Here is a 22,825-nt window from a genome sequence, read left to right as displayed (position 1 = left end):
AATTTTTTGACTACTCAGGATTTGCTTGGTTAGAACGATTGAATCGATCGGTTTACTGATTAGGCCGGTTAAACCGCTTTCGGCCTCATGTCCAGTTAACCGTTCTAGTTCGATTTTGCAAACACTGGATTAAAGATAGGATTTTGCATACAATATGGAGTTGGTTCAGTGTCACTAAAGAAGGTTATGGGACATCAAAACTTGACATTGTGATCAATTTGGCAAGTTTGATCTGACTTTGTTTTATAAAGGTTAGACCAAGAAGTATATGGTCGCCACCTATAATAGGGTGCTTCGAATTAAATTTTGATGGATCTTCTCTAGGTAAGCCAGGTGTGGCAGGGCTGGGAGGAGTTTGCAAAGAGAGTGCGGGGTTGATTATCTTCTGTTATGCTGGCCTGTGTGGCATTGCTTATGCAAATCATGCCGAAATGATGGCTGCTCTTGTGCAAGGGGTCTTAATTTGGAAAGAAAGATGCTTTGGTGAGTTGTTGGTGATTGAAGAATATTCTCTAAATATTATTAACTGGTGTAATAAGATGTTGAGACCTCCTTGACGTCTTAGATCATTGTGGTTGCAAGTTATGGAGCCTATCATTGGGTTGGGTTTTGGTTAAGGGCGACCACTTAGTTCAAATGATTTTAGCCATGCTTTTTCTTTCTTTATCCTCTATGCCTTTACGGGACGGGCTTCGGGCATGTCCATCCACTCCGGCATGAATGAATGAATGATAAGTACACTGATACACCTACCTCTGCCCCTGCCCCTTTCCACGATCGAGGGGGCCATGTCGACTCACCCTTTCCATCCACGCCGAGGGGACCATGTTGACTCACCCTTCCGCCCAATGGACAGGGGGACATGCCGGTCTCCCCTTGCTCCAGCGACCCCTACCACGCCGCTTATATACAATGACTCTCCATTGTAGAGTCTATGGGCCGGCTGGCCACCCATATATCACATATATGGGAGGGAGAGCTTATACCTGACACGGAGAAAGAAGGGCTGAGACCTACTTAGTTAACGCCGAGTGACAACCGGGTTGGACTAAGAACAGATTGGGTGAGAAGGAAGCGATAGCTCGCTTGCCCTAATGAATAAGTGGGATAGGAAGCGATGGCTATGGTTGTCTATAGGAAGTAGTGTGTCGGCTAGCACTCTAACATCTTCGTGGTCAGATAGCTTTCATCATGTATATAGAGTACCGAATGAGGTGGCAAATGCTTTGGCGAAGAAGGAGCTGTTTTGGAGTCGTTAAGTGTCTCTTTTGCAATTATTTTAGTTTTGAGTTGTAATTCCCATTTAGTCAATAAAAGGTAAGTACCTTTGTAAAAAAAAAATTTCTATAGAGGTCCACCCACAAGCAAGAGGCAGACCACCCAAGTCTCATTTTTACACGTGAATAAGCACTGAATGGGATGAGACAATGCCTATTCATGACAACAAGGCAAGCTTTCATCAAAACCTGTAGTTGCTTAGGTTTAAATGTTGGTACCAAAATGGATTCGTTGGCTAAGGATGGTGTTCAAGCTGATCTTTCATTTATTTCTTTGATGACATTGTAACTTCGTTATTTTACATTTGTGATTAAATTTCGTAATCCCGTCAAAAAAAAAAGAAAAAGACAAAAAGAAAAATGCATCCAGTATCAACCCATCCAATTACTCATGCATGTGCCAAACCGGAACATGATTTATATCTTATACATGTAGCATATTGTTAAGTATCTTAGAATATGAGTTGTCGATCGTTAAATAAGGACGGTTGATGTGAACTCTACGTGCAAGCATGTACTAGTGACAATGAACATTCTATGCAACAGAATGAAAAACATGCCACATATATCATGGTTTACAAATCCTTTGGCTTAATGAAATTTGATAAGAAAGAAAAAGAATAAAACAAGTATGGGATTTTGGTGCCTAAGCTCACACACCTATTCAAAGGGAAAATTACGCATGTATCCGTTATAGTTTCCGTTATTACTAAAATATCAGATAGATTCCGTTATTATTGGAATGTCTGTTTTTTTTACTTTATAACGAAATTTTTTTTAAAAAAAACTTTTTTACCCTTTTTCGGTTTTTGAACAACCGAAAATAGGCTTAAGCTTGGAATTTACATTTTTATGTTCGGTTGTTGAACAACCGAAAATGTCTTGTTTTCGGTTGTTGAACAACCAAAAATAGGATTACGTATTCCAGAAGCTTGCTGGAATATGCAGTCCTATTTTAGGTTGTTCAACATCCGAAAATGTCTTGTTTTCGATTGTTCAACATTCGAAAATGTCTTGTTTTCGGTTGTTCAACAACCAACAACCGAAAATAAGACTGCGTATTCCAGCAAACTTCTGGAATACGTAGTCCTATTTTCAGTTGTTTAACGTCCGAAAATGTCGTATTTTCAGTTGTTCAACATCCGAAAATGTCCTATTTTGGTTGTTGAACAACCGAAAATAAAAAGAAGCTTGGAATTTGCATTCTTATTTTCGATTGTTCAACAACCGAAAATGTTATATTTTTGGTTGTTGAATAACCGAAAATGTCATATTTTCGGTTGTTCAACGACTGACGGAAAATAAGAATGCGTATTCCAGAAGCTTAAATGAGCCCCGCTATGTTTAGTTGTTCAAGAACCAAAATTAGCTTATTTTCAGTTTTGAACAACCGAAAATCCCGACATTTTGGTTGTTCAAAAACCGAAAAAGGGTAAAAAAGTCTTTTTTAAAATTTTTTTGTTATGAAGTAAAAAAAACGGACATTCCAATAATAATGGAAACTATTTGGTATTTTGATAATAACAAAAACTATAACGGATACATATGTAATTTTCAATTCATCTTAGACATGAAATGGCGCAATAAATTTTATAGGTCTATAATCATGAATATCAAAAAAAATAAAATTACACCTTAGGCTTTATTAGTTTATTAAACTTTATGTTTAGACCATTCATTTTAGTTCAGTGTACATTATTAGATCTACAATATTTTTTGAGCTGAAATTCATAGATCTAGAGCAAAAATACATGGAAAGCGACTTGAGATGTGTTTCAAGTAGTATCTTAAAACTTCGTGATTTTTGATCTGGATCTCCGATTCTGATGGAAATTGTTCTTGATCTATCTGGTTATGAGATGGTATGGGTCCCGACCTAATTTATCTTAAAACCGCCCCTAATATATCCATCCCCCCCCCCCCCTTTTTTTAAGCTTATTCGATTGTTTAAAATCACCTTAAATCCCCACTGTATGAACTTCTATTTTTATTTATTTATCTATAATAGTTTTTATTTATTTATCATCGATTCAAATAGATTTAGACCTCAATCTAGATCGTCGATCTAGCAATTCGAGGCAGGGTAAACGATTTGCCCTACCAATTCTGGATTTAAAACACTTGTTTTAACTTTCAACTATAAAAAAATGTAATAATAAAGTAGTAGTACTAATAATAATAATAACAACAACAACCACAACAACAACAATAATAGTAAATAAATAAATAAATAATTGCACAATAATATAAAAAATATATTAATTATATAGTAACATAATGTCATTTTATTAGTATTAGTATAATATCATAATAAAGTAATAAATATTATAATAAATAAATTTATTAAATTATTATTTTAATAAATTAAAAATTTCTAGTAATAAATTATGATAATATAAAAATTATATAATGGTATATTTATTAGTAGTAATATTATACTACAAAATAAATATATTTTTTAAATAAATTAATAAATGTCATAATAAATAATATATAATAAATATTATTATCATTATAATAAAAAATTATATAAATATTGTAATAAATTATTATTGTAATGAAAATATAATAATATTATGTCACTGTAATGGTTTAATATAATAATATATTATAATATAATAATACTAAAATCAATTATGTTGATGAGTGTCTCGTAATAAATATAAAAAATAATGATAATAACGATAATGATGATAATAATAATAACAATAATAATAATATGAATATTATTATTATGAAATAATGTCGTTATTGTGAGGAGTGAGAAGGAAAAAAGAAAAGAACTAAGTTTATCAATGAACTACATACTTGAGGAGTGAAAAGGAAAAAAGAAAAGAGCTAAGTTTCTCAATGTACTACAAACTTTAGTGGAAAATGTCAAAGATAAAAGAAATATTAGAAAGGGACAAAGAATTAAAAGAAAAAATTAAAATTTTCAAAGATCTAAATCAATAGATATGTACTAATTTATTATAGTGAGTATCTCATAATAAATGTAAAAAATATAATAAATGTAAAAAATGATGATGATGATGATGATGATGATGATGATGATGATAATAATAATAATAATATAAATATGAGTATGAATATTATAAAGGTGCTGTTTATATAGAGTTGAGGCTCTAAACAATCAAAGTAAAATGCACCTTCAAATAGTGTCGAGAAATGAGGTTTCAATACTGGAATTCTTTGTGATAGCTTTAAAATATATTTTCATATCTAATTATAAAATTTAGAGCTTAAAAAATAGTGTAGAACGGGCAGATCTATGAAAACTTGAAAATCTTGAAAACTGACAATCAAAAAATGCATTACAAGATGCATTATTTCTAAAACTTGACATCCAAGGATATTCGGGCATCAAAACAACGTCTTTTAACAAAATTTTTGAAGTGCACCTTAATTTGATCGTTTAGAGCCTCACACTTATATAAAATTTTCTATATTATAAATATAAAACATTATCATTATTGTAAGAATGAGAAGGAAAAAGAAAAGGGATGCTTGCCTTAATGCAAAAGCTATAGCTTTTTCAAAAACTTGGATTTGCTCATTGGTACATCTTTTTATCCGAATAAATGCCGGATACGGGAGGTTCTGCGGTGGATATCATGGACATGCTCTCAAGAAGTACAGTCAAATGAAGATAGGCCATCAAAATCTAGATGAAGGATTTGCATATCTAGGGTCCCAAACCGTCCACAAGTAACGTAAAATGCTTTTGAAAATTGTAGATCCAAATCTATCAATACAAGATTTCAATTCTCTTTAAAATGGAGGCAACGTGGAGTCATTTTCAGGAGAGACAAAAAAATGCCATATTTTATATCTGAGGCCCCCGGTGAGGGTTTAAGGTTTAAAAGTGAGGAGAATTTAATTAATTAGTGGGAAGGGAAGTGCGGTGTTACGAGGAAGATGAATGCGAATGAAGGGGCGCTCTTTTACCTCGCCACATGGATTGATGCCCTAGAAAGAGATGGTGGGTGATGACGAAGAAGAGCGAGAGAGAGGATGAATTTATAGCATATCTTCTGTGTGGCCCACTGGTAATCCACGCTGATCTTCCTTTTCTCTCTCTAGATTCAGGCACCCAAATGCGATTCCTCTTTCTTTCCCCTTCTAGAAATACCGTTGTTGGTCTGTCGAGGCAGGTGGGTTACCTTCCAGAGAGGGAAAGTGAACAGCTATGGCAGAACAAATGCCTTCCTCTTCTTCTGCTCTGAGATTTGATGCTCACTTGAGGCCGTGGCCATGGCTGAGAAGCTTCTGTGAGATATTGCTCTGTTCTGTGGGATTCTGTAAGCATGGGAGGCGCAGAGTGCCTCGCCAACACTTACTAAGAGGGGGCGTCGAGGACGGGGATTTGCAGTATGGGAATGCGAGGTGTCTCTCGTCGTATTACAGTGTCTTTGTTGCTCGCCTCGCTATCATGGTACTGCTTTCCCTCACTCTAGAGCTTAAGAATCCCACTTCATGACTGGCTAGTTTAAATTGGTTTTTCTTTCTCTTTTTCTTAATATCTCTCATCATTATCGTCTCTCTTACTCTCTGTGCTGCTTGTCGCAAATCTGATGTGATTTCATGAATAGAAGTGGAAGAGGGGATTGAAGAATGGGGTGTAAGATTACCAAACTAGCTTCCATAATATAGAGTTTTATGTATGTTGCTTTTTGTTTTATATGAAATTCACATTGCTATGAAGCTAGTCTACTGGCTTGATATACACTTGCGTCTAGGTCCTGTTGTGCTGGACATGAATGAGAGATTGCTCTTGATGGATGCGGTTTAGGTTCCACTCACCACTTATACTTGTTAATCATGTTTATAGATAGAACTGGTTAGCTTCCAACTAGAGCCAGAGGGTTCTTGAGAGATTGTCTGAGATTTTTACCAAAATTTATGCCGATGCATGTTTCACTTGTATGGTTTGGCCCTCTGATGCTGGAATTCAAAGTTTGTTCTCTTGCAATTAACAAAATAGAATATAAGGATGGCTTTCTAGATAAACATCATGGAGGTATATGAATTATAGTTTTTCATTGCACGCAATGACTTGGATAATGCACATTTACATTTTCATTCTGTGCAAGCAAGGAAGGAGTTAAGTAACTGCAGAAATACAAAAATATGGGGTAACTTTGCAGGGACTATTGATTGATATTATGAAATGCCATGAGAGTGAAAATTAATGACATATGGGTGCCCGATGACTACATGTATTTGCACTGACAAACCTTTGGGGGCATCCAATGGCTACAGACATTCTTGTAATGTGAATATACTAAAATATGCTGCCAAGTAGATTTAGCAGTACAAAATTGTACAGTAAATGTGTGGACTTAGATTTCTCCTCAACAAGGACGGAATGTCATGTAGGTGGAGAGATACCCAATGGAACTCTGCTTGTAGTTGAGCTACCTCGATTTGTCCTCCCTAGCCTGACAATCAGCGTGGTGGTTGGCTTCTCTACGGACCTGGCATAGTGTGATTGTGATGTTCCTGCAAAGCATATAAATGTTATTGAAAATGTGTGCAAGTATCCATGGAGGTTGGCTGCCCCTAGCGGCCCATTGATGACATTCCTTGTGTCCCCTTCCAATATAAGGGATCCTTTCCCAAGCAACGAAAGGAAGTGAGCGCTTAAGACCCTCTAGCATTGCTATGGACTTCGCAGTAATGGAGCTTGAAATTTCCCCTCCGGGGCTGGACAAGGTACCCCCAAACCAGGAGGGACTTGGGTCGCCTAGAGAGCAACGATCTACATTTAGCTTGAGAGAGCCAATGGGTGGAGGCATCCAAAGAGGTTTAGAACTCTTGGAGCTATTCGTGCAGTATTTGACCAATTCATCTTGAAGACAGAGCTAAGGCTTTTAAGGTGAGGAAGACACTCAACCCACAAGATGGTTTCAGCTATTATTTGTTTGAAAATGACTACGGGCAGCCGTCAGAGGCCATGAAAAGTCCTAGCATTTCTTTCCTTCCATAGCCTCCAAATTAGAACAAAAACTGAAGTGGACCACAAGAGACTGCCAATCTTGGGGAAAGGTGGAGACATCCAAGAAGTGAGCAGCTATCTGACTGACTGCAGGGTGATCCAGTTAAGACCAAATAGTTGAAGAAGGGAGGACCAGAGGATGCTGGCAACTATATAGTGTAGGTAGAGGTGGTTGATATTTCCTTCTGCTTGGAGGCATATGGTACATTGGGTTGGGAGATGCATCCCCGTCCTTTGAAGTTGGTTGGCAATGAGCACCCTGCCATGAGTTATGGTCCCTGAGAAAGCTTGGACGTTATGCGGCAACAGTGTATACCATATTTTTTTTAGAGAAGAGGGAGATGCGAGAAGGGGCCTGCGGGAGTAAAAGGAACCCATTGAGAAAGTACCATTTGGGGTTGGAGACTGCACCAGTTGATCCCTTCCTTTTGAGGCCACAAATAATTCTATGAGAAAAAGGAGCAACTTTTAGAGTGCTACACACTATCTGAGAGGGCATGCCTAAAGGTGGGACCCGAAAGTAAAGTACAGTCTCGGAATCAACATAATTTGCCATGGAAGCCTCATCGGTGCTTGCTATAGCTAGGCATTGGGGCCACCTGCTTCCTATAGGTGGAATCTCCCACTCATCAATTTTTCCAAAACTTAATTCTATCCCCCTTTCGTGCTCTATACCTAATCAAGCCTCTGAAGGCCTAGCTGCACTTAGCGATGTAGGTCCATGCTTTGGAGCTTCTGTGAGACTGACATATAGGAAGCCAGTCATCTTCCTCAAAACCATATTTTGACGCAAGACCTCTCTCCATAACTGGGACTCCTTAGCTGCAAACCTCCACCACCACTTGCTTAGCAGGGCCAAGTTATTTTGTTTTAGCCTTCTTATCCCTAGTCTCGTGCTAACTTTGGAGCAATAGACCTTGTCCTAGGCAAGGAGATGGAACTTATGGTGGTCCTCTGCCCTGAACCAAAGAAAATTTTGCATGAGGCTTTTAAGGTAGAAAACTACAAAAGTCGGCATCTAGAACAACTTAATGCTGAAGATCGGGATGTTTGCTAGGGGTGGCTTGGTAAGGTTGACCCTACTTGCAAGTGAGAGATAGCGACCTTTCAAATTCGCAATCCCCTGCTTAAACTTTTCCACAATGGGGTCCCACAAGCTTTTTCCCTAGATAGAGAGGTAGTCCTAGATATGTTTATGGTAGAGACAATTCCGTAGCTTAGGTCCTTAGCCAAGGCACTAACTTCCTCTTTTGTCTCATTCTAATCGCATCTTAGTCTTAGACATGTTGACCGCCATTCCTGTGGCTATTCCAAAACTCCTAGAAAACAACCACATGTTGTCAATTTGGGTGGGACAAGCCCTCGGAAACGATGACAGTGTCATCTGCAGAGAGTAGATGGGAGATAGTGGGACTGTCTCTAGTTATCTGGAAGCAGTCTAGAGATGGATTGGGAAAAAGGTTCTCCCATTATGGTGAATAGGAGAGGGGTAGGGGTTTGCTTGGCGGAGGCCCCTCGAGGTCATGAAGAAACCTTCCGAAGAACCATTGAAGAGAACCAAAAATTTGGTGTAGAAAATACAACCTCAAATCCTGCCCGCTCCATTTGCTACCAAAACCCATCTTGCACTGTAGAATCGATCATCCTATTTGATTGAATGCCTTTTGCCCAATCTAGTTTAAGAAAAAGCCCTCTTTTTCTTGAAAGGTGTTTGGAGTGGATGGCCTTGAGAGCCAACAAAGCCCCAACAACAATTTGCCTATCAGCGGCAAAAGCTGATTGAGGTTTGGAGATGACCTTGCCTAACTGAAGTTTTAGTCTAGAGGCCAAGACTTTGGTGAGGATTTTGTATGAACAACGAGTTCAAATGGCTGATAGAGCAGAATTCTCTCATCTATCCTTCGCCTTCGACCTTAGGAATAACTACAAGGAAGGTGGAGTTCGTCCCTTTATGGAGTTGGCCGTGATGGTAAATTTCATGAAAGAAGGCCAGAAGATACAGAGCTAAGATGTTCCATTACTGTTTAAAGATAACTATGGGGTAGCCACCTGGTCTGGGGGCTTTGTCTTGAGCAATTTCAGGTATAGCTAGTTTGATTTTGCTCTATGAGAATGGGCGCTCTAGAGAAGCAGTGTTAATCTGAGAGGAGGTTGAAAGAGATGTTAGCCATCCTAGGTTTGGGATCTTTGGGCTTAGAGAGGAGGTTTTGAAAATAATGGATGATGATTCTATTAATCTGTTGGGGAATGTTGAAAATCCAATTGCCCACTCGGATTTGGGTGATTGCTTTATTTCTTCTTCTAGAGTTTGCAGACTTATGGAAGGAAGATGTGTTTCTATCTCCATGTTTGAGCCAATTGACATGGGACCTTTGGCACCAATATATTTCTTCAAGTTTCAGAGCTGCATAGAGGTTGGTTTTGCTTTCCAGTCTTTGAGCAAGTTTGGCCTGGGTCAAAGGTCTGAATTCTTTTAAGGTGTCAAAATATTTGATTTTGGAATTGAGTGACAAAATAAGAGGGTTGCGATTATTTGGGCGAGAGCTTCCTCCAAGTTTGAGAGAAGTTTAGAAGTTGCAACTTCCTAGTGAGATGGAACCCAACCCAGCTAAAGACATTGTAGGAGCACCACCATTGGCAAAAGGTTTCTTGCGAAATCTATTTCATCCATCCGTTGGAGTTCCAATCTAAAAGCTTTGTTGAGTCTATGGAGGGGATGGGTGTATATGAGGATAGGCTTGTGGTTGGACATAGTTTTAGGTGGGGCACTCAAAAAAGACCCTGCAGATGTAGATTCCAAGTGTTCTAGAGTAGGAAGCGATCTAGTTTGCATCGGAAAGGATTCACCACAAGGTTAGGGAAGGTGAAAGAAGTTTCGACTAGCGGAATATTGAGGAGAGAGTTGATTATGATCAAGTCTGAGAAGTTTCTCATGCAAAATATGATTGTCCCCTTGCTGTTTCTCTCATGGATCCACTTGGTATCTTGAAGTCTCCCCTGAGAACCAGTGAACAGACGGGATGGGTGATGTCAATTGGAGTTCAGGCAAGGGATCCTGTCTAAGGATTGAAGCATTAGGACTGTAGATGGAGGAGGCCTTCCACTAAAACCCATGGGAGATTCTAGTAAGGGTAAGATTGATAGAAAAACTTCTAACAGAAGAAGAAAACGAAGTGTTAAGAGTAGAGTCCCAAAGAACTCAAATGTCCCTGAATGCTCGCTACGCTGCTTTGGCCACCCATTGATGGGACCTTACTCAAGATAGGCCTTACTTCTGATAGAATAGGCCTGAGAAGGGTGGCGTTCAATCCAATCTTTTATGCCATAGGCCTTACTTCCAATAGAATAGGCCTAGGAAGTTTGGTTTGTATGATTGCAGCTACTTCGGGCTGATAGGTCTGAACTAAGGCCCGCACTGCACTTCTCTTAGTTTAACTACCTCCCTAATGTTCCAGACTAAGATGCACATAATTGATACTACTAAAAGTGAGGATTTCTACATAAGAACTAATCTCAACAATTACAATATCATCAGATGTTGTAACCTTGTCTACCACCTATATGTAGCTACTTCTTAAGTTTTATCTTGTGAACCTCTCTCTGATGTAGCTTGCTAGTAGATTCTCCATGTCCTCTCAGCTTCTCTTTCAATTATTTAGTTATTCTTCTATTTTGCATCCTGTCTGGATATTTTACTATAAAGCTACGTGTCATTTGATGAGGAATTCTAACTCAACCATTCTTCCTAGAAGCTCTAATTAGATATTTTTCAGAGATTCGAAACTCCGTTTGAACTGGTAAGGAGATGTTGCTGCTTGTTTTTCCCCCCTTGATGTTCTTTTTGTGCCTATCTTTTCATTAACCTTTTCTCTCTTTTTCACCTCTTGTGTCTGATATTAGGAAGCTTGTTGAGAAAGCTAATTTTGACTAGCTAGAAGTTGTAAAGCTGGAGAGTTGTTTTATCTGGATTACCTTCATGAGCCACCTAAGTGTTCCTATGTTGTTCCTCCTATACATGGGATACCATTAGACTTTTGGAAGTGTTTAAATATGGGATTTTCTGTTATGTTTCTCAATTGTTTTCTTCAAATGTGAATGATGACCTGACTTGTGAAAGTGGTATGCTTGAATAGCAAACAGCATTATTATTTTGCATTTCTGATAATAAAGTTACTGTTTCTTAAACAGAAGTCCAAACCTTTCTTTGTACAAGTCTGGCTATAAATTCCCTACTGTTCTTGTGGATCATTGCACTATTCAAATGATTTATTTAAGCAATAGTCTTAACCTTGTGATATTTTTTATCATTCATTGTAGATTCTGACTCAGTTCATCGAAGAAATCAAGGTTTTCTAGTCAAAATTATAGTGGTGCGTATTGATCTTCAATTTTCGAAAACCTTTCATGCCAAACATGTGAATCAACACATTCTTGAGACCACTCATATTCTTTCACTGCATGTCCATGTCCTCCATTTACTGAAGTCGTCATTACTGTTATCTGTTTAATGATTCACATGCCTGGTTCTCTGCTGTCTCACTAGTGTCCAAATTTTCTTTTTGAGTTTTGGAGGTCTGTGCTTTGAATGAACTTACTCCACGTGATATAAAACACAGTCTTTTGGTTAGGGATCGAGCAAAAGGTTTACTTTTATGATTTTCTGTTCAGTTGTTTTTGTGCATTCCATCATGTGTCCCTCTTTGAAGGTATTTACTATCACTGTGAGACAAATGCAGTCAGTTCTCTTCAATACCTATGCTTCTGAATTCTCCTCGTCCCTACCCTAACTCTTCTCTTTCTACACTTTCTGTGCCACTATTTCACAAATAATGTTAGGTGAGGTTTTCTTCAAGATCCTAGACCATGATTTTTAGTTGAATGTCTATCTTCAGCGGACCAACTTGAGAGTCTCAATTAAGTGTTTCCTTGTCTTTGTTGGTATACTATTCTTCTGTTACTTCCTCTAGTTCTGCTTTTCTCTGTTTCATTACTTTTTTGTCCTTTATTTATGAACCTCCTAGGTATAAGCAGGATGTGAAATATGACTTCGAGGAACATACTATTGCTGAAGTTATTGATTCTCTGGCACAAATCACTATTTGGGGCTTCATGGGTCTTAACTCTAGGAAGAATCTTATTAGGTGTTGATGAGTTAAGTAAGGTCTAGTTATTAGTTGATGGAAGCATCATAAGATACAAGGCCCGTCTTTGTAGCTAAAGGCGACACTGGTCTGGATTAGAAAGAGACCCTTGCTCTTATTGCCAAGTTTTAACAGTTTAGGTTCTTTTTTATCTGCAGTGCGAGCTGGAGAGTGGGACCTACACCACTTTCATTGAAGAATAAACTCCTAAAAGTCATTCTTTATGGGAGTTTATGTGCAGCTTCCACTAGGATACATGGCAAATTCTATACTGCTATAGTGCTATGTTGTCTTAAATGAGCCCTTTATGAGCTTAAGCATGTTTCTTGAGTTTGTGAATCAATTTCTATTGCCATATTATATTTGTGGGATAACTTCAATACTCCACAAATTCTTCCATTATTTGTTCAATACTCTGCTAGGAAGGTTGTTGTCGTACTGATAGATGATGTCATTTTCCTTTATGATGATATCATTATTGTTTATCGGATGCAAGGCTTCTACAATGATGGCTTCAGATACAATAAAGTGGGATCTTTGTCAAAATTTCTTGACTGGAAAATTACTCAATCATCTTGAGGGCTTGCTACCAACTCAGTGAAAGCATGCATATGATTTTCTTTCTCGAGTACCTCTCACAGGTCGCAATTCTTTTGATACCCCTTTCATTCAAAGGGAGAAGGGAAACAACAAAAAAGAAGAAGAAAAAGACAAAGAAAAAGGAAATCTTTTCATACCTCTATTGAACTTAGTGTTCAATTCTTTGCACAATATGGGGACTTGCGTTTAGTGCTTCAAAAAGCGCTAGGCAGGTCCTACGTGGCCTGGGGGGTCCAGGCACCCAGTGCCTAGGTGGGCGCCCAAAACCTGGGTGGCCCAGTTGAATCCAAAAAGGATTCTACAGTCTCTAACAGTATATATTTTGTATAAAATATAAAAATTAGGTATTTAGGGCACATCAGAATTCAAAGTATGCTGCACATTAGCGCACACTCCATAAGAATAACTATAAGTCGGTCCATATCCAATTAAAACTTAAAATTTGCCAACCAAATTACCAAACCAAAGTTACCAAATACCAAACCAGTGGAACTACAAATCCACTATCCATAATACACAACCAAGAGGAAGAAAGCAAAAATGAAAGTAATACTTGAAGACTCAAAAGAATCTTCAATCAATGTTCAAAGTTTAATCATTATTCATCATTCATCATTCATGATTAGAAAAAGTAGGGTCAGCCGCATTTGCATCATATTCATCGGAGTCATCACCCTCTTCGACATATTGGTCGTCCTCCTCCGTCTGTTCTGAATCTGCTTCTTCTTCCTCCTCTTCCTCCATCCTCGTCCTCTGTGCAGAAGATCTAGTGGCCCTAAGAGGGTCGACTGATGTCTCTGAAGCATATGACCATGTCCCATGTCCCATGTCAATCCTTCATGCCCCTCGACCTCATCATCATCAGCTAACCACTCCATAGCATTGTCCATATTTTTTGATCTGATGGGGTCTCTCTTATCTCTCTTAGCAAATCTGTCCTTCAAGAGTCGATTATACTTGACAGACTAGGTCATTGAACCTCTTTGATTCAAGCATGTTCTTTTTCTTTGTATGAATCTAACAAAATCAAATGAAACTAATTAAAATCTATGATTCATGTATTATTAATATAATTATACAAATTACCCTTACGACTTTACCCCTTCAAAAGTACTCCAATTGCGCTCACAACCGGATGAGGAAGTGGTTAGGTTTAAGATCCGAATGACCACCTTTTGTAAATTTGGAGAACTACACTCATGTTGGCCCCACCAATTGGCTGCAAAGATATAGAATAAAATCATAGATAAATAGTAGAATTATAAAAATGAAACTGGACTGCTTGAATATTATTACTATTTGGATCAATTTTGGTCCTTTACCTCATCGCCATTGGACTCCCAAAAGACTTTAATGAGCACTTGTAATTTATCAGCTCATCAACACATATAACCTGGATATCAGGATCAGGGACTAACGCATCTACACACTCATTAAATCCAGTCATAATTGTGTTATTTGTGTGTATATCCTTGTCAACATAAAAAAAAAGCTGGGTTCAAATAATAACCCGCTGCCTGCAATGGCCGATGTAGCTGCCTATCCCACTGCTCATCAATAATCTCCCAAATAGGCTTGTAATGGTTCTCATCAGCATCAAAATTTTGGGCTATCTCTATTATGCATTTTTCCATTGCCTCATATTTGTAACCCATATAAGCCTTGTCACTATCAACCATGTGAAGGATTTTGACAAGAGGAAAAAATACCGTAAGAGCGACCTTTACCCATCGCCAAAAAGCCTTAGAAAGGATAATATCTCTCACCTTCTTCTCAACCTGATCCTTGGACCACTTGCATGCTCTCCAGTCATCCGAGGTAAACATCTGCTTCAATTGCACTCTTCTCGAATGTATGCTATCTAGCCATAAGTACTAGGTCGCAAGTCTCGTGACCCTAGGCCTCACAATCTCTTTCTTCTTTGTTAATCTACGCATCATGTTGAGGGTGAGATGGTGGCTATAAATGTAATTTGTAACTGACTTTGCCTTCTTCACTGCACCTGATATCTCGGTTAAACTGCTAAGAGCCTCAAGCATGAGGTCTATACAATGTGCTGCACAGGGTGTTCAAAAGATTTTGGGATAAGCTATGCGCAACAAATTAGTAGCAGCAACATTAGGAGCAGCATTGTCTGTGACAACCTGTACAACAAGACGCTCCCCAACCTCCTTGATTTCTTTTTCTATGACTTGGAATATGTAATGGGTATCATGAGTATAATCAGATGCATCAATAGACCTCAAAAAAACAGTCCCCAAAGGCAGTTCACGAGCAACTTCATCTGACTTCTTCTCTTCCTATCACTCCAAGCATCAGTCATAATAGAGACTCCATACTGAGCCCATACATCCTTGTTAACTTCTACATCGTCCTTCGTGACACTCACCGCTTTTTTCAAAAGAGGCTTTCAAAGCTCATATGTGGTTGGGGGTTTCGTCCCACGCCCAAATTGGCCAATTGCCTTTATCAAGGCATAGAAGCTGCTTAGGCGAGTGGTATTGAAAGGAATGCTCGCCTCATAAAACTATGTAGCAATATAAAAAGCAGCTCTATCTCTCTCTTCCTTTTTCATTCTATTTTCAATGGTGGTTTACTTCTCTGTTTTCTCTCTTGCAACCTCAAGGTCAGACCGAGGCAAAAAACTATTCATAGGGCCTCTAACTCGAGGCTTCTTACTCCCAGAACCAGAACCAGAAATAATTACAACTCCCTTTTCCTTTCCCCTAATAACGGATTGTTCTACCTCTTTACATCCCTATCCATCCTCATCACTATCATCATCATCTTAACTGACTCAAACCCCAGATCTAATCTCTAATATGGAGGCAAATTTCTCATTTTTTTTATTTTTACCGTTCTAAAAAATTTGGTTATTTTCTCTTTAACAGAATCATGAGCCTTTATACATGGGGCAACATCCCCCTGATACCGACAAGTTGTTTCTTGAACTGGTTTATGGCTCTTTTTGTATTCTTCTCACAAAGCTTGCATCCTATGCAATTTTTATCATTAGGATCTAGGTTGTAGTCATATTTCCAAATATACAAGCAATAAAAAAAAACGCTTATTTTGATTACTCAATCTCCAAACTTCCTTCTCAAAGAAGCTTCTAAAGACTCAAAATGTTTTAAAAAACCCTCCAATAGATTTATAAAACATCATAAATTAAATCTAATATCAATGGATGATGTTTTGATCAATTTCTCATAACTTTGAGCAACCCTTCAATCTTAAAGAAAACACAAAAACTTGGTTTTTGGGGTTTTTCTATCTCTAAAATGGTTTCTAATATGTTACAAATAAACCTAAAAACAAGAAATTTGAACCTTTAGTATCATTAAAAAGGACAAAAATGCCCCTATCGAAACTCATTTCCACCTCTGGGCAGGGCGCAGGCCTTGGAAGGCCGCCTAGGCAGATTCCTAGGCGCCTAGGTGAGCGCCCAGGGTTTTCTGCTTTTTGTTCTCGCCTAGCCCCGGGTGATGCGCCCAGGCCTCCAGAACCGCCTAGGCAGCCGCCCAAGCACTGAGCGGTCCGCTTTTTGAAATACTGCTTGTGTTTTGATATAGTTCCATCCATATCTATTGCTTCGTAGCTGACTGCTATCTTTTTCTATTACTAGGCCTGATATCAGTTACAGTTTTACTTGTTTCAGTTGGTGTGTTTAGGCCCCTTGATCACCTGACATTGTTGCAATTCATTGTATTCCCTCTGCTACACTTGGATAGGGACTCTTGCTGCCTATAGTGTATTATCTGTGGCTTATATCTTTTGTTTACTTCAATTGGCATGTGGTCCAGGCACAGATCAATTGCAAGTTATTGTGAAAACTAAGATTTGGAGAGAGAGAGAGAGAGAGAGAGAGAGAGAGAGAGAGAGAGAGAGAGAGAGAGAGAGTCGTCTGCCCTTTTTCAGATTGGTCGGCCAATCAATTCATTTCACTTTATTTATTGCAACTTTAGGGTATTATTCTACATAATACTCTTTACAAATATAATGTGTTACATGTCTTTGCAATTACAAAATTACAGCGATACCCCCAGACTTCTCTGGACATCAAAATTACAACTTTGCCCCTACACTTCTCCTACAAGTCACTTCCTAATTGCTTCCCTCAAGTTGTACACATCCTTGAACCATGGACAACTTGGCCTAATGAAATCAATGCCTTAGTAAAGAGTGTCATCAATCTGATTTTGAACTTTGCTTCAATTTCTTTGTCTTCTATTTTTTCTCGAACCAAATGTTGATCGATCGCTATTGGTTTGTGTTTTCCTTGATGCAATGGATTGTCAGGACTTTGTTTGTCAGGACATGTTAATGACCTCAAGATGTTTTGGCTAAGTGAAGTAAAGCTGATAAATCCATGCAATTTCTAATGTAATATTAGCCATCGATCTATATTCTACTTTAGTACTTGATCGTACAATAATCCTTTCCATAGTTACTCGAAGCGATTCCGAAATTGAATTGATTTAGGAAACGGAATTGAGGAATCACCACCACTTGGAAGACTCCTAATTTTGGAATCGGCATATGTACAAGAGGAATCGTTTTTCAATCTTAGGACAATTTTAAGATGAATGAAGTACGAAAAAAATACATTTCTTATGGGTTTAATTATAGTTACCCGAATCGCTTATGAGGTTAGCGATTTCGTTTCGAAATCTCAATTCGGCGTTTCCCAAGGCGAAAGTCGATTCTAAAAGATTTTTTGTGGAACGCGATTCCACCTAGTTTAGGAATCTCGATTCCTGGATTGCCGGAATCATTATTCCATATCGATGACTTTATGATTCTTAGCTACACAAGAATGTGATTCTGCTTGTTGGAAACGTTGATTCCATTTTTTTTGGAATTGCGAATCCATGTTGTTTGGAATCAAGTTTCTATATCGTAGACATCATGATTCTTTGCTACACAACAATGCGATTGTACTTATGCTAAACGTTGATTCAAAGTATTAAGGAATTGTGAATCCATGTTGTCAGGAAGCAATGTGAGCATAGGGAGAGCAGAAACCCTTCGATATGTGCTTCAATCCTGAGTGAGTGCAACATGTATAAGAGAGTGAGAGAATTTGAAGTTATTGCACACGGCAATAAAATCAAATTTTAAAATATGAGTAATATTTGAGCATAGGGAGTGCAGAAACCCTTTGATGTGTGCTCAATCGTGAGTGAGCTCGACATGTATGAGGGCGTGAGAGAATTTGAAATTGTTGCATACAACAATAAAATCAAATTTTAAAATATAAGTAATATATTATACTTTTTATTTTCTTATTTACTAATTTCCATCCTGCATTCCATGTTACTTTTTAATAACTCTTACCAAGAATAAATAATACTTAAAAAAATTTGTTACTTCAAATTTAATAATGTTTGGTAAATGGTGTGGGTACTAAACTACTAATGTAATAATGTTTAATATATGATCGACACTGTCATTTCTTCAAGTTGAATAAGAAGATAAAAAAGCTTTTCTTTAAGTAAAATAAGAAGATAATAAGGATATGAGCAAAGTGCCCTGTGTGGTGTTTTAGGTTAAATTAATCATTAAATATCAGAGACATTGACTAAAAATTGAATAACTCAAATTTCCAAAGTCAAAAGACTCAGAACTACATTTAACAAAGAAGAATTACTATGTCATGTACTTATTTTATAATTCAAGGAGAGGAGATAAATGAAGCTTGCCCTTGTTGTCACTCCTTATATGCCATAGACTAGCTCCTGACCTTGTAGGCATAATAGGATTATCGGTAGACCTAGTCTATTGTTTGGGATTGTCCACAAAGATATCATAAAGGTTGACATTAGTGCTTGGAGTCTTGGACTGAGTATTTACATACCAAAATTAGATCATGTAGTAATAGGTAAATTTATATATTTTCTGAATACTTCTCTCATGTACTGAAGGAAATTGGTTCGCAATTCTAGTACGGGGAGAATCTCGATTCCAATATTGGGAGAATCACGATTTCGGAAAGGTGAGAATGTTGATTTCAAGTTTTTTGAAACAACAATTCTAGAATTTTAGGAATCTCGATTCTATATTTTTAGGAATCACGATTCCAGCAACCACTGAAACAAGTGGGGTTATGTGTGATTCCATATAGGTATGAAACGCAATTCTAACATGAAGGGACATCGATTCTTGCAAATAGGAAACACGAGTCCTAATTTTTTGAATCATGATTTCGAAATAGTGAGAATCATTTTTCTCAAATCCGAATCGTACTGACGACGATTCCTAGGTTCCGAAACTTTTGATTCATGCGATTCTGCAATTCCAATTCCAGAAATGATTTGGAATCACAGACGTTTCCAACAACTATAGGTTTAATTACATTTTATTATGATTGAGTTACCCAATCTCAATAGAATGTCAATAACTCAAACCAAAACTCAAATCGTGAATATTAGCCAAAAAGCCAAAGCTAAACTAGTATAAACAACACAAAAGCGCGAACTCAGAAGGAAAGAAAAATAAATCAGAACCCATTATATAAAAATTTCTCCAAATGCTAATTCAAATATTTTAATATACTAACCTGTGGAAAAGCAGGGGATCTTTGATTGAATTGGTGACCCTTGGTTGCTGAAACTGCTTTTTTGCAACCACTTCAAGCTCAAAAAGTATCGGATTGATTATTTTTAGATATTAGTGTTAAAAAGTCCTTTTTCTAGTCCTTATTTCTCTTTTATTGTAAGTTAATAGGATTTGTATGTCCTATTTCGGTTCGTATAGGCAGTTGCGCCCTTTCACCATTTTATTTAATTTTATCTAAAACTGATGTGAGAGGTGCTTGAGACCTAAATGGGGCTCTAATGTTACTCTCCCTTCCTCCCCCTCTTTTCTTTTATCTCTCTCACCCTTCTCTGACTTCGAATCAGAGTAATGATCCTTCCCTTACCTCGTCCTTTTTCTTTTGTATCCTAAACATCTCCCGTTTAATATTCTTCCCTCTTGATTTTATTCTCTGTTCTAACAAAAAAAATAATTTCCCTTTTAATTTTCTCCTTCTTGATTTTCCTTTCTCTCCCTCCTGATTCTCTTTTCTCCCCCCCCCTGCAAACCCCCCCCCCCCAAACAAAAAAAGAAAAAATCTTTCCTTTTAATCTTCTATATTGATTTTCTTTTCTACCTAACAAATCTGAGTGCTACTTTTGTTTCACCCCTTTTTTTGCAGAGACCCATGTGGATCCGCATTTAATATGGTGAGGCTGCTATTCATGTCATTCGTCTTTAAAGATTGAAATCAGTAGAGGAATTTTTACTGACTTTTGAAGTTTCTGGGCAATTGTGGATGATTCGCTACAGTTTTCTCCCTTAAGTTTTTCTGTGTGGACTGTTGTTGTTCTTGTCTACTCAGATTGGTAGCATGGTGATGCTTAGATTTGAATAATGTGGTATTTCCTAGTTTGTTCAAGTGTGAGAAAGTGGCTATGCTCAGATTTGATTGATAAGTATTTCTCTATCCTTTTTTTATTAAAAACAATGTTTGCTAGAATTCTTCTAAGCTTGGTGTGGTGGACCCTTTTATTTCCTAAACTCATGGCTATTGAAATTAAACCTTGAACCTTCAATCTTCTTGGACATGTGGTGATACAAATTACTTCAATAAGAACTAAAGGAGTTCAATCATGTTGTTTGGGCTCAATCTATTAAAGTATCCCTTGGTGTTAGGGGAAATTGATGTATTTGACTTAGTAGAAGCCTAGTGTGTCTAGCAGTAGATATGAAGCGTCGATGAGAGAGAATTACATAATCATGACTTGGTTGTGGAGTATAATGGAGCCACAAATAAGTGCAAATGTGATGTTTCTTTGCTCTGCCAAAGAAATTCAGAACTTCGAAAAAACATATTCACCAGATAACATCTCTCAGGTATGAACTGTTTGAGAAAAGTTTTTGATTGCAATGAGGTAATAAGAATTTGAGTGAAAGTTATAATGCTCTTAGAGGTATGTGGGAAGAGTTGAATTTTAATATGCCTATATGTGGTGATGTAAAATTACAGCGGAAGCAACATGAAGAATTCAAAGTTGCCAAATTTTTATGGGGTCTTAATCCCGATAACCATCCTTTTCATGGACAGATTTTGACAATAACTGATCTGCGATCCCTTGATAATGTTTATGCTGCACTCAATGTGTTAACATATGTGCCTCTTTCATACCTTCTGATTGAAGTTTTAGTGATGGATCGCCATTAATTACATTTGTGGGAAGAGGTGATGGAGGCAGAGGTATGGGATGTAGTCTTGACTTAGGAAGGGTTTGTGGTAGCTGTAATGGCGGCAAGGGTTGTGGAACTCGAAAGTGTATGCATTGTAGGCATACAAATCATACAGTTGATAAGTGTTGGGATAAGACTGGTAAGCCTACTTAGGTAAATCAAATTACATTCACATCTGAGGGTGAAGATGTTTATCTGAATGGGTCTAGTGATCATCACCTACATCCAAATTTTGCTAGTGACCATTGTGCATAGAAGCATAAATGTGTTAAAACTAGTACAACACCCTAGTGTCCATCCTTGTAGTTCACTTCCATGCATGGTGGTGGGTATGAGTTAGGTGGCCTATGCTATTTCGATGATAAGCTGATTAGTGCTGCTCTTCACTCTATTGCTTCTCTCTTCTTATGGCATTGTTGGCTTTGCCATCCTTCTCTCAATAACTTGAAGTTGCTAGGAGACCTTGAAGCTCCTAGCATACATACCATTGATGCACATTCCTTTTGTTGGAAATATGGCCTATCAAGGCCTAAATTCTAATAGTCTCTTCAGTGGGAGCGATTGAGAGATTGAAATCTTGGCGTCTTGCGAAATGGAGCCTAGATTCTTTTACCCTGATTATGCATGAGGCATCGAGAGTTCACGTGTTGAGAAATCAATTTCTCAAGGTGGTGTGAGGGTCACTTCTTAGTCAGGATTTTATAGATTGGCCTCATGTTTAGCTGCAATTGGCCAGGGCTTGGAGAATCCAAATGAGAAAAATAGAACCTGAGTACTTATTGAGTATTCGCCCTGTATGGAATGGTCAAGACTTATAGGACATAAGTTCGTATCCTAACACGAGACCATTGCATGGTATGTGTATTTTCATTTCGTACGGGAAGCCACTCTTCCAAATGCATTATCCGAGTTTGGAGGAGTCAGTGCACATGTGCTTTGAGAGGACCCCTGTAATTGAATTAGATCATGTTCCACAGGGGTACACCTGTAATCTATTGAGAGGCGAATGATTGGAAGTTCTGGCTCAGCAGCTTTGATACGACCAATTACGTGTCCCTGCTTTAGACTGTGGAACATAGGTCTATTGGGTCGATCTGAGACTCGACGGAACATCATTCGAGATTAGCCCAATGGAGTACTCTGATACTTATAATTATTAGCCTGAGATCTCACTATACCTTTTGTCCGAGTTTATAATTATCAGAAAAACCTAATAATTGCCCAAAATACTTTAAATATTTATTGTGAATTTTAGAGAATTTTTCGGAATTTGCTAAAAAAATGAGGGTTTTCAAATTGTTTGACTCAAATTCCACTTTAGTCTTGACTTGGTAGTGCCATGTGGCATTCGAGTGGCTATAGGGCTGCCACGTGGTACCCCACGCCTCACTCTAGGATCACCGCTCAGTTGGGCGTCGATCCCTAAGTGGGGGACTAGATTGGCATTTGGTTGCTTGTTTTATAAGGGGTTTTGTTATGGTGTCTTGTTATATATTATTATATTTTGTTATATAATATTATAAATTAAGGCCCCCTTTTTATCACGTCTTAATTAACTCACA

General features: G+C 37.8%; 1 protein-coding gene across 18 annotated transcripts in view; it reads left to right on the top strand.

Annotated features, from left to right (window-relative positions):
• The first annotated feature begins 5,166 nt into the window (after positions 1-5,166).
• HK1 (histidine kinase 1) overlaps positions 5,167-22,825 on the top strand; it is an 80,010-nt gene continuing 62,351 nt past the window's right edge. For 10 of the 18 annotated variants that reach the window (XM_088848109.1, XM_088848107.1, XM_088848111.1 and 7 more), the window contains exon 1: positions 5,167-5,712. Coding sequence is in view for 9 of the 18 variants with exons in the window: in XM_088848100.1 (XP_088704226.1) it covers positions 5,467-5,712 (246 nt within the window). In the remaining 9 variants the exon portion in view is untranslated. Of the gene's footprint in view, positions 5,713-20,214; positions 20,243-22,825 lie in introns of all 18 variants that reach the window. The other 8 variants (XM_088848105.1, XM_088848108.1, XM_088848101.1 and 5 more) reach the window with 3 other exon arrangements.

The sequence above is a fragment of the Amborella trichopoda genome, chromosome 9 (genome assembly GCF_054954075.1).
Source record: "Amborella trichopoda isolate Santa Cruz 75 chromosome 9, AtrichopodaSantaCruz75HAP2 v2.0, whole genome shotgun sequence".
NCBI lineage: Eukaryota > Viridiplantae > Streptophyta > Magnoliopsida > Amborellales > Amborellaceae > Amborella > Amborella trichopoda.
Note: the sequence above shows the minus strand (reverse complement) of the source record. Positions and strands in the feature narration are given on the sequence as shown.